The sequence below is a fragment of the Ostrea edulis genome, chromosome 1 (genome assembly GCF_947568905.1).
Source record: "Ostrea edulis chromosome 1, xbOstEdul1.1, whole genome shotgun sequence".
NCBI lineage: Eukaryota > Metazoa > Mollusca > Bivalvia > Ostreida > Ostreidae > Ostrea > Ostrea edulis.
This window is the reverse complement of record NC_079164.1, coordinates 100952638-100965137: the sequence shown is the minus strand read 5'-3', so window position 1 is coordinate 100965137 and position 12500 is coordinate 100952638. Positions and strand designations below refer to the sequence as shown.

At 34.4% G+C, this 12500-nt stretch overlaps 1 protein-coding gene across 2 annotated transcripts in view; it reads left to right on the top strand.

Moving 5' to 3' along the window:
* Window positions 1-3452: 3452 nt before the first annotated feature.
* LOC125669832 (eukaryotic translation initiation factor 4 gamma 3-like) overlaps window positions 3453-12500 on the top strand; it is a 22126-nt gene continuing 13078 nt past the window's right edge. The window contains exons 1-4 of one of the 2 annotated variants that reach the window (XM_048904638.2): window positions 3453-3634; window positions 9137-9230; window positions 9608-10370; window positions 11574-11667. In XM_048904638.2, coding sequence (XP_048760595.2) covers window positions 10066-10370; window positions 11574-11667 — 399 coding nt within the window. In that variant the 5' untranslated portion in view covers window positions 3453-3634; window positions 9137-9230; window positions 9608-10065. The remainder of the gene's footprint in view (window positions 3635-9136; window positions 9231-9607; window positions 10371-11573; window positions 11668-12500) is intronic. The other variant, XM_048904646.2, reaches the window with a different exon arrangement.

Below are 12500 nucleotides of genomic sequence, written 5' to 3'. Positions count from 1 at the left end.
GGTGATATGTTCAATGTCACTCCTGATTAAAGTTTATCAAATATATCAAATCCTTTATTAGCAAGAATCATATATCATCTGGTTTCAACATCTCCAATACACCTCAGTGATCAACAATGTTACCATCAGAGGTGGATCCAGGATAGAATTCAGAACAATTGTGCTACACAAGTGATAGCCTTTGCTGTGTGACAAATTTTGCACAATGTAGTTGCTGTCAGATAGTGACTAGTTATTCATTTTTAAAGTTTTTAAAGTTAAATCCAGTGTTATGTTTGTTGTATCCATTGCGATTCTTTCAGAGGTAAATTCAGCATTGAGCCTTCTGGCCTGCTACATGTAGATCTCTTAGATTTAGGTGCAACTTCATAAGAGTCATGAGAAATTGATCACTGGTATGAACCCTTGCACGACCCATCCTAGAAGTTGTTAAAATGGGCCCCTTCTCTTCATAACATGTAACAGCCACCAACACATTGATACTTCTGAAGGAAATGATGTATATAACAGCATCTGTAACAAACATAGACATCAAGTGAATATCATTAAAAGTATTGCAGGGATTGATCAAGAAAATTTGCAAAGGAGGAGGGGGCGGGGGGGGGGGGGGGGGGCAAGTGTAATTTATACTATCCCCCTAAAAGAGGTATGTGTGTAAATTAAAATTATCAAAATTGCAACCCAAATCCCCATATTTGTTACTTATGAACTATCAAATGGAGGATGACACCACCCCCTCTTGTCCCACCACTGCATTATTAAATAAACATCTTGTATCAAAATTTTCATTTTCAAGAAGAATTCAAACGCCACAATCTAAATTGAATTAATTTAAGATCAGATTACCTGATGATATTTTACAACAACCATTATGGAATAACACAAATCTGAAATATAAAGGAAAACCCATTTTCTTCGATAATTGGGCGAGATTTGGTATCTTATATGTTAGTGATTTATTTGATGATGGAATTTTTAAACCGCTAGAACATTATTCAAACATTAATGACAAATCTAACTGGCTATGTGAATACAAAATTATTATGACAATCACGAGAAAAATTCGAGGACTAAACGATTTTTCAAATTCAAGCTGTGTAAATAAACAAAATGTCACTAATTTTAACTTCCTTCTTGGATTTACCAATATACTTAAAACATCAAGTAATCTTTTTTATAAAAATTTAGTTGAAAAAAAAGTTTTGCAAACCCAATTTTCAGGCATTACTGTCTGAAGAATTCAGAATATTCGGTGATTCTAATTGGATAAACATTTATAAATGTAAAATTAAAGATTTGAAAGACAAACAGATAGCGGAATTCAGTTATAAGTTATTGAATAACATATTATGTAATAATGCATATATTAGCAAATGGAAAAAAGATGTAAAGAATGAATGTACACATTGTAAGCAAGTTGAGACTACAAAACATCTGATTTACGGGTGTGGTAATGTTTTAAATATATGGAACACTGTTAGCAGTTATCTATCCTTCAAAGTTCAATGGAAACACATTGTTGTTGGGTTTTTTCTAGAACAAAATGATAAAACCAAATCCTTAAATTTACTTATTACTTATATAGCCTACAGAATATACAAACATAAAATGTTATGTAGATTAGATTCTTTAAGTGAAACGACTTTTAATATGTATAATCATGTTAAAAAATCATTATGTTTCTATACATCAGTATTGAAGTATATAAATGCAAAAGAGCATAATTTTTTTGAACATCTTTGTAAATTAATGTAACTTGACTGCTGTGAAGAGACCAGTATAAACTATCCTTAAATATTTATCATTATAACTATACGGTCAACTTAGGACTACATTGTTCATATATTATTCCTTAAGTAATTTCTATGTTATTCTACTGTTGATATATCTACATCAACGTTGTATATGATATTTTTATGATTTCGAAAAATATTTGATATTATGTATTTTCATATAAATTATATATATGCCTTATATAAAATAATATTAAAATAAAATACATTCAATCCAATGGGCCCCTGGCACCATTGGTGAGAATTAAGAGGGAGTATCTGAGGATATTTTATCCCAAATAGTATGTATACTTTTTAATAAATGATGAAAATTCAACAACAAAAAAGAGAATTAATTTAAGATCTGAATGTATGGGTGAATGTTTACTATTTCTTTGCTGCCACAAGAGGCATAGTGTTTTACAAACACATATAAAGAAATGAAGTACATGTGTATCAAAAACTTTTTCTAGGTCCTGTATTATGTCTCTTAATGTAAATATTGTAAAAACATGTTATTTCAGTGATCCCAATCGTCTTTGAAGATTTTTGTATCATTTGTAGCATTTTCCGTGAGGGTCACAACAAAAACATAAGCAATCTCTGATATCATTAATATGAAAATGAGAAACTGAATTGCCTTGTAAATCCCCCCCCCTCCCCTCGCCCCTAGCTATCAGCATCCCATAAAAAATGTGTTATTACAAGTTTATATGATCAACTATTAATCAGGGAGATTGACAAAACATGGTCAGATAGATGCCTGCATATATTTACTTTACCCAGCTAATTGTTTTATTCCCGACACCAAGACACTTTCGGAACCCCTTTTTGTTTTTCAACTATTCTATGACGGAGTAAGGAATTCCAGAATACTTCTCATTACCAGCTCGTTGGAGTTATCGCGCTTTGATGGCTCTTGTGCGTCATTGGTAAGAAAATGCACAAATCTCGCGAGCAAGTGCGAGATTACGGGGACATAAACGAAACGTTCAGAGCACCCCCCCCCCCCTTTTTTTAAGAGTTAAAATACATAATGTATTTAAATAAAATTACCATTAGTCAAACTGCATTTTTCAAGTATTCTAACACTATCTTATTAAAGATGTTACATGTTTTTTAAACTTTAAAAATTCCAAACAACGATGTTCTCTGGACACCTAAGTCCATCAATATTTTGTAATTTTCAAATTACCATAGATGCAGTTTGGAAACGTATTAGCTGTGCTAATTAGTGTTATAAACGTCTTTAAAAAATGCAGTTTGGCATAGACATGTATATAACTTGTTCTAAAATATGGCAATTAGGGGGGGGGGGGGGGTACGTGTACGATTACAAAGTCCACGCCATATGAACCTGTCCTAATTGTATGATAAAATAGAATGTCTTCATAGTCTGACAGAATAACTTTATAAATATATTCATCACATTAATTACAAGAAAAGTTCTTGTGTTGGATGTGCATATCGGTTTCCCCTTCACAGTTCTTCTTGCGATTGACGCTTTATATCGGTCAGATTTGGCAAAAGTAGCTTCTCTTCCTCACATAGTTTAATAAGTTCGTCTGTTTTCTTGTAAGAATAATCAATTCCTAAATTTGACTTTAAAATTTTAATCAGTGTTGTGGTTTGCAGTCGGTTATTATTACGTATGCCTAAGTAATGTGTTTACATTATGTTGTCGCGGTAGCAGGACTTTACGCGCCTTTAATTTGAAGAGTTCCATTAATGGAAATGATAAGTGAAAATACACAATTTTGATACTGATCACGTGGTCGCTATCCGTCTATATGGACAGGACCCCATTCCCGAAAATAGCTTGAACAAGAGATTAAAAGGCTAGTTGTATTCGGATTAAAAAGGTAAGAAAAATATTTTGAACAAACCGAAAGTTGAATGTGTTTGTATGTGTATAGCTTTGTAATAGCTCGTACCAGTCAAATGTTATAGTATAGTATTACAGCAGCTGATCATAAAAATCAACAAACTTTTAAAATGAAACTCTCCAACTCATGTCTAGATTTGCGTCCCATTCCTTTTTTTTTTTTACTTGGACGACCTAACGCAAGAACGATAACTTTCGTTTAAACTATATCATATCTTCAAAATCAGCTGCTCAATTGTTAATCATTTCTTTTACTTTTTGAAAGTTGGTTCTATCAATTTCTCTATGCAATCACTCGAATCAAAGTAGTGTGGACCTTATCACTTCTTTACCAACAAATGTACGTAACAAAAGTAGCAGCAAATAGTTCGTAAAACGTGTACGTACATGTATTATACGTTAAAATGCACAATTTCTATAAATTTGACTTTTCTACCGTCAGTCAGTTGAATATGTAAATTGAAAAACAGCCAAAATATCACTGGAAATATGTCTAATGTCAACAGCGATATTTCACACAATTCTATTCATAAATTTCACAGATTTGATATGATTTATATTCAACGAGTTGTGTGTTACCTTTGCGATCGGGAGATAGAAAACACACAACGAGCTGGATACATGTATATATCATATGAAACCCCGGGGGATTATTTTTTATCACATGTTAACACACACACACACGCCTTTATTCATTTATGTTACTATTTTGCTTCCTGGCATTATGTAAACACACTATCTCCGAAGCCTCAATGTTTTTATTGTTTTCACCGGATGTCGTTTTATCATGTTCTAACTCGTCATGGAAATGTGTGGTGGATCTAAAGTCAGTTCAAATTTCGTTCAGCTCATCTACAGCTCATCTTCGTCAGTACAACACAATGATTGATTATCTACAATTGGTCTAAGACTGCAACAGTGTACGTCCCAGAATTGGGCGCATTGTTTTGTTTTAACCCAGAATTGGGTAGAGTCAAATTTTCATTTCTTGACCCAGATGCAGATACCTGCCCAGCAGAACGAGACATCTTCAAGGGCAAATTTTTGTGCATACAGAAATTTTCATTTCGGTTTTGTTCGATTTCCCATGCAAGGATGGTCTCCATCTCATAAATATTAAATAATCCACAATTTCACAGGAAAAATAAACACCGGTTAAGAAATTATCAGAAAATTAACGTAAGTGATGAAGATGGCGTCCGCATGTAAACGAGAAACTCAAAGCACACTGGCCACCACGTGACCTTGAAGTAATCTCATTTTTTTTCCGTAATACGGTTCATTTGGTAAAATACATATATATTCTCCTGGGTCTTAACCAGCAAGCGTCAGCTGATTGACAGATACTGAGATACAGCATGTGTACATCGTGTGTAGCAATAGAACTTGGAAAATCGATAGCGAATATGTTTAATTGCCTTTTAGATTTATAATGGTGAAAAAACTTCCCATAATACCTGATTAATTAATATTCAATTAAACATTAGGTAGTTGGGCATACACGGACCCCTGGACACACCTAGGAGGAGTAAGCATCCCCTTATCTACGTTATTAAGATATATGAAAATATCACTATTTTTTTTATCCTTTTGAAATAAAAAGTATCTCAAATCAAAATAAAATTCACACTCCATTAAAAAATGCATTTCATCTTCAAGAGCTTGTTCTGCGTATAGTCAGTTTTTAAATCGAGGCAAACTACTGACAAACAAGTTGACGGTAGAGGGGGTTTCAACAGTCTCGATTGAAATCAGCATTTCGCAAATTCTATGGTCGTTATAACGATCTAGTTCGTCAATACAACCTATCATTGGGTCAAATGCTGACTCGCATGTTTCATACCGATTGTTAGACCGTTTAGACAAGTTGACGGTAGAGGGGGTTTCAACAGTCTCGATTGAAATCAGCATTTCGCAAATTCTATGGTCGTTATAACGATCTAGTTCGTCAATACAACCTATCATTGGGTCAAATGCTGTCTCGCATGTTTCATACCGATTGTTAGACCGTTTTTGACACACTGATTTTGACTGCGGATAACTCCGTTTACCTGATTAGGATATAGGAATTCATGTAAAGTGTCTTTCCCAAGGACACAACGTCGGCCCTGCGCGGCCAGGACTCGAACCCACGACCTTTCGGTCGAGAGTCTGACAGCCTAACCACTAGGCCACCGACGGCACAATAATCCCCCCCCCCCCGGTATATTGATGCATTATGTATTTTTAATGTTAATCCGTTACTTTCAGCATTTTCGATCCTTACTAGAAGTCCATATACCTCCAGTTTTTTGGCAGATTCAGTTGAAATATATCCCATAACTCCCTGGGTAGCCAAATTAGATGCGTTTTTCGAGGACCCTAGAAATAGTCTACATTCTTTACTCTGAATAGCTCGCACTTACCTGCATTTTGTTTGTCCCCAAAGCCCAGCACCATGATATAAAACAGGTTCAACTAAAGATTGATAGAGTTTTGTTAAAACGTCATACGTCATGCCACCACCCCTCGTATATAGGGCTGATAGCGCTCTACTTGCTGAGTTCGAAACTCCCCGCACCATGTATTCAAAATCCACAAATTCATTAAAATGGAGCCCGAGGTAACGGTATGAATTGTTAAAATCAATTACTTCATCTCCACATTTAAACTCATAATTTGATATTGGTGTATTTTTATTCCTAAGATGCAGTATTTTTGTTTTTTCCACATTAATCATCATTCACTATTTCTGACAACACAAGTTAACAACGTTTAACATTCGTTGTAAACTTTCTTCATTTGGTGCCAAGAGCGTCACATCACCAGCATACAGCAGAACACCTATAATTGTGTTATCACCAATACCAATTCCAACCCTAAGTGCATTGATATCATCAACGAGGTCATTTATATAGACGGAGTAGAGCGTTGGTGACATTTTGCAACCCTGTTTTACCCCGAACTTGACCGGAAATTCATCAGTCATATAGTGAATTAATTTTACAGCACTGCGCATTGTATCATACAAAGATTTCACTGCGTCTATAAGAGGTCCAGAAATGCCTAGCCGCATTCGTTTATACCAGAGGAGGTCTCGGATTACATTATCAAATGCTTTCTTTGCATCAATAAAACATACGTATGTATTTTTTCTCCCAAATACGTAGAACACGCTCTTGCATATCGAATCAGGTAAGAGATATAAACACCATATGCACGTGATAATGGAATATTGCTACATAAATATGGGAAGTTGACGATCGAGAAGCTGAAATCATCCTGTTTGTCAGTTACACTAAAATTTTATTTAATGGCTTGTTAAAACACCTCTTATGAGGTATGGTTTAACCATCAAAAGAGTGACACAAGCTCCCTATGATATGGATTTTTCGTGGTTTTTCCCGGAATGATAGAAAAGGTGTTTTGTTCGCAAATAAGAGATTCTAAAGTCCAAATTTCGCTGAGATTTGGTGCATGGTATGGATATCTTTAAAAACATGCATACAAGATCAAGATATAAACGTTTTAATGGCAAACTAGATGGTTATAACGACCATATAATTCAATACACATTTTTTTTATTTAATGGCCCGTTAAAACGCCTCTTATGGAGCATGATTTCACTATCGAAAGAGTGATACAAGCTCTCGAGTATTTTTTATGATTTTGTTTGGTGATTTATCTCGGAATGATGAAAGGGTACTTTAATAGCAAATAAGATACTCTAGAGGTGTTTAACGAGCCATCAAATACAAATTGTGCATTGAGCTACCTTAATGCATTTTTATTATGATTTAATTCCATTAATTTTGCTCCATCAATTCTAATATGAATCCACATTCTTTTGTAACAGTGATCCAGTCACCAACAGGAGTGTGTTTCCTTTACGTCAGAACACAAATATATGCTGGAAAATAATGGATGACCTCTATAAACTTTTCACCAAGAGTGTTTAATTCATCAAATATCTTAAACGATGCTACGCTGTTCAGTGCAAAGAGGTCTTCTAAGTTTACTATGCAGCAAATATTTTACATGTTCACTACCTTTAAAGTTGTATATTATAATTTAAGTTTCATTATGAAAAGGTCAATCCAATTTAATGAACAGTGACCAATCTCAAAGATCTTACTGGTTTGAGTACTACAAAATTAAGAGTTGTGCAAACATGGATCCCTAGATACATGTATATCAGAAGTGGGATCAAGTGGCTATGAGGAGTAAGCGTTCCCTGTCAAATGATCACACCCACCGTGAACCCTGTGTCTTGATCAGGTAAACGGGGTAATCCGTAGTCAAAATCATTCTATAAAAAACAATTGGCATAAAACACGTTAGACAACATTTTACCTAATAACAGGTTGTACTGGCAAACTAGATCGTCATAACGACCATATAATTTACGAAATGCTGAATTTAAAGGAGACTGTTGAAAACCCTGTAACATAAACCCTGTCAGTAACCTGCCTCGATTTAAAAACTAATCATGCGCAGAGCAAGCTCTTGCGTATCGAATCGGCATGATCAGTTGAGAGACATAAACACCGTATGCACGTGATAGTGGAATGTTGCTACATGAGTAATTCTTCTAGAAATGATTTGTAGTTATATCGAGGATAATGACTCGGGATCATATTTCTCCAGTCTTAGCGCAGCTGCATAGGCTTCCAGTGCAGTATTGTCTACAATACAAAATCTTGGTGTTTACCTTCTGCGCGCTGACGGGGTATGTTCCCGAGTATCTACACGAAATCCCGACCACTAAGATCTGAAACATCACTGCACTCACTTTTGGAGACCGTACGTTTAGTTGGGCTATTTTCAGTTTGTGGAATAACCGTCCGCAACATGTTAAAGTTGCTAAAACATTAACTTTAAAAAAAAACTGTTAAGAACTCACATTTTAAAAGTTGATTTCCATGACTTTTAAGCTTCTTACACAGTACAAAGTTTTGTCAATGACTATTTAATGCAAATTTCTCAATATTCTTAATCTTTTATTTCGTTGATTTCTAATACTTTGCATGGTGCTTTACATAAAAAACGCAACACCCCCCCCCCCCCCAAATGACTTTTCATATTGTCGCAACTTTTCGGCTTGCCGGAAAGTTCCGAGGATATATGATTGCTTTTAGACCTAAGTGCCTATAGTGATGCAATGCCTCGTTCTAGGCGCTTAGTTCTGGAAATTTCCATAAGGTTGATTGAAGACTAAAATCGTTGATTGAATAAACGATTAGGCATATTTTATTTATTAAAAAATTATCGAAACTTATATCTACTGTAAGATCAAAATCAAACATCGATAAAGCTTTCGACGGGTTAATTTCATATTGTATTCTCATTATAAAGAAAAACATAAAACTGGCTTAGATCCGCCAAAACCTGTCCCCCATTTTACACTCATTTTTGCTATTTCATGGTAGTTTATCGAAAACAAAAGTAGGTTTTTTATTAGATTTACGACATTGACTAATCAAATAAAATTTTATTATAGCTTACGGACTTCACCTGACATATGGAACAATATTAAAGGTGCAAACAGTAACTCTTGAGCAAACGTTTCGGAGTTTATTGGCAAATATTAATTTGTAAGTATACATATTTCATAGATTTTTGTGGTTATTGAATATTTTATTCATTGATCAAAAATCTTATTTTTCTTTTTAATAAAACATTAAAATTATTAGAATTAATATCATACGTGTATGAGCATTATCAAAGGGGATTGCATAATGTTGTTGATGAAAAGATGTTATAATCCATAAGGGAAAATACTCAGGATTTAATTTTGTAACTGATCAGGTTCATTTCAAAATTATTTCAACCCAATTATTTACCATGTTTGATACGAACTGTAATGGATATCCTGTAAGGGTCGATGGATAATTCATATTCTTAAACATGTGAAAACCGTTCGAATCCATTTTTATTGTTAACACTAGGGTGCCTGGTTTTATATATTCAGGTCTCCGAAATCATGGCAACAAGTCAGGACATCGTAGTCTGTGAAGTTTGTAAGATCGAACCCCTTCAACATTTCTGTAATCAATGTGCAGTTCGTCTGTGCAACAACTGTGTCATTACACATCTGGGTTCTGAATCTGTGGAGGGACACACCATTGTTCGATATAAATACAGAGATGTTCGGAAAGTTAAACCAAGGCAATGCTCAACACATCCAACCGAAAAGAAAATGCTATTTTGCAAGAACTGTGATGTCCAGATATGTGTCAAGGGACTTGTAAATCATGATGAACACGAAATCATGGATTTAAACATTTTGTACATTCAAAGTATGTAGATATTGACAAACACATTGAGGTTTTGGGGACAACGGTTAAACCAAATTTTGAATCTGGTATTAAACAACTTAACCAAATTTATGAAGAGGCTAACAAAATATATGACCAAGAACATCAACGAATGGTTGATGCTGAGAAGGAATTACATGAAAAAGTTACTGAGGCAATGAAAGCTTTGCTGGATGAAATGGAAACCAGAAGAAATGAAAGTTTGACGAGTTTGTCTTTGAAAACGAACATCGAGGCCAAGCTGCAGACTATTGATCAATTCATCTATAGATGTGAAGCTGCAAAGACATCTCTTCAAGACATTCTAACAATCAAGTCTGATGAACGTCTATTGGATATGGAGCATTCGATTAAGATCGCATTTCCACAATATGTTTGTCCAAACAAATTGACTGTAGATGTCGGGACATTAAAAAGGTAAAGTTCTTGTTTGATTGAAATCATAACACTTAAATTTCTGGAGGTACATCTTTGCAACTTATTAGAATTGTAAATGTACAATTTGTTTATCTTTTATCAATGTTTATCAGACATATAATCCAACTTATACTAAAGTTCCCTCTCAAATGACGATATTTTCAACATCACCTTTCACAATTAATTGACTTCATAAATACCCTCACAAGACACGATGCAGAATCAAGTAAAGATTCTAGCATTAGTAAAAACATTCACTGCTGTGAGGGAAACACTTTAGATGTACCATACCATAAGTTACGAGAAAAGTGGGGAAACTTAAACATGGAAAAAATCCTGAAAGAACATTTATAAAACTTTAAATCACTATGATTTCTTTTTTTTTTAATTCAAGAGCATCAAATCATCAATTGATCAATACCGTACTGTGGTGCAACACTATTCTTTACAATAAATTATTTACTATAATTGTATAGGGCTTGTGCACTAGATGTAGACATGCGACCTAGTTTCTGAGAATACGGAAAAGACGTTTTATTATTAATACGATGTTTAGAAGATTCCAAGAGAAAGGTGATGTAAAACTTATACGGTACCAATTTTGATGCACCAGATGCGCATTTCGATAAATAATGTCTCTTCAGTGATGCTCAACCAAAATGTTTGAAATCCGAAATAACAATGAATTTTTATAGCTATTTTTGGGGGAAACAGTGCGCCAAAAAGGTGGAGTCAAATTCGACTAAGGATAAGAGCTATGCGTGAGGGAGATAATCCTTAATTTTGAAATGAATTTCTAAATTATGTTACAGCAATTAAATATACATCCGTATTTTCAAGCTAGTAACGAAGTACTTAGCTACTGGGCTGTAGAGACCCTCGGGGACTAACAGTCCACCAGCAGAGGCCTCGACCCAGGGGTCATAATGTAAAACTTATACGGTACCAATTTTGATGCACCAGATGCGCATTTCGACAAATAATGTCTCTTCAGTGATGCTCAACCGAAATGTTTGAAATCCGAAATAACAATGAAGTTTTAGAGCTATTATAGCCAAAGACAGCGTGCCAAAAAAAAAAAGTGAAAGGCAATACAATAATTTTGAGAATGATTTCTTCAAGACGAAAATACCGCTAGGAAGCGTACGTTGTACCTTTAGAAATCAAAACGATGAAATATATTTCATTGCTTATATTTTACAGCACACCTAAAAGTCTGGGGATATTAGGAATAGATGTGGAAATGAATATTCAGTTACCTGTGCTACGTAATGTGTCGCAAGAGAAAGACAGCACGGTATGAGAGATTTTTTTAGCAATGCTATAACAATAACCCAATAATGCAAACATCAATACATTTAATATGGGTCTCATCAAAATTTATCCTACATGGATACACTGGCAAGAAATTACTTCAGTAGGAAATAGGAAAATAATCAAAGTAAACGTGGAGAAATACGCTTTCAATAAATATCCTGAAAATACACCATAACAAATTCTTATTTTAATAGTCAATTAAGAAATCAATTAAAAGCATGGACATGAAAATCATGAGGAAAGACAGTCATTGTCAGAGATGACGAGACCCGTGGATAGTTTGCATCTAATAAGTTGTATGTCTTTGAGGTAGGGCAGTATCATATAATTTTACATGTTACACGCTTTTTAATTGGTTGAAAACTTATTGGTATATCGTATCCAACGAAAACAAAATACGCCGGAACTACTTTCTTTTGGAATGTCGGGGATTCCTCTGGATGCTTCGTATCTATAGATCTATTTATAGATTTGGAATTTTGAGAAGAAAAATTTAACAATTCTATCGAGCTATTTAAATTTATTCAACAAAAACAAATAATTATAAATAATAATTGATTATGCAAAATGAAATAAACATAGCTATTTGAGGACCCCCCCCCCCCCATAAAAAAAATAATAATAACACCTGATAGTCAAATGTATTCAACCAGGGAAGACAATAGTCCAGTTAACACCTTGTGATATTTTTCTTCATGTCACAAACTCAAATGTCAGATACACTGCACACTGCCTCAGAGATAATACAATATCGTAGCCCTTAACGACGATGGTTTCGAACTCCGACATAATATGTTTATGAGTGGGCATCGA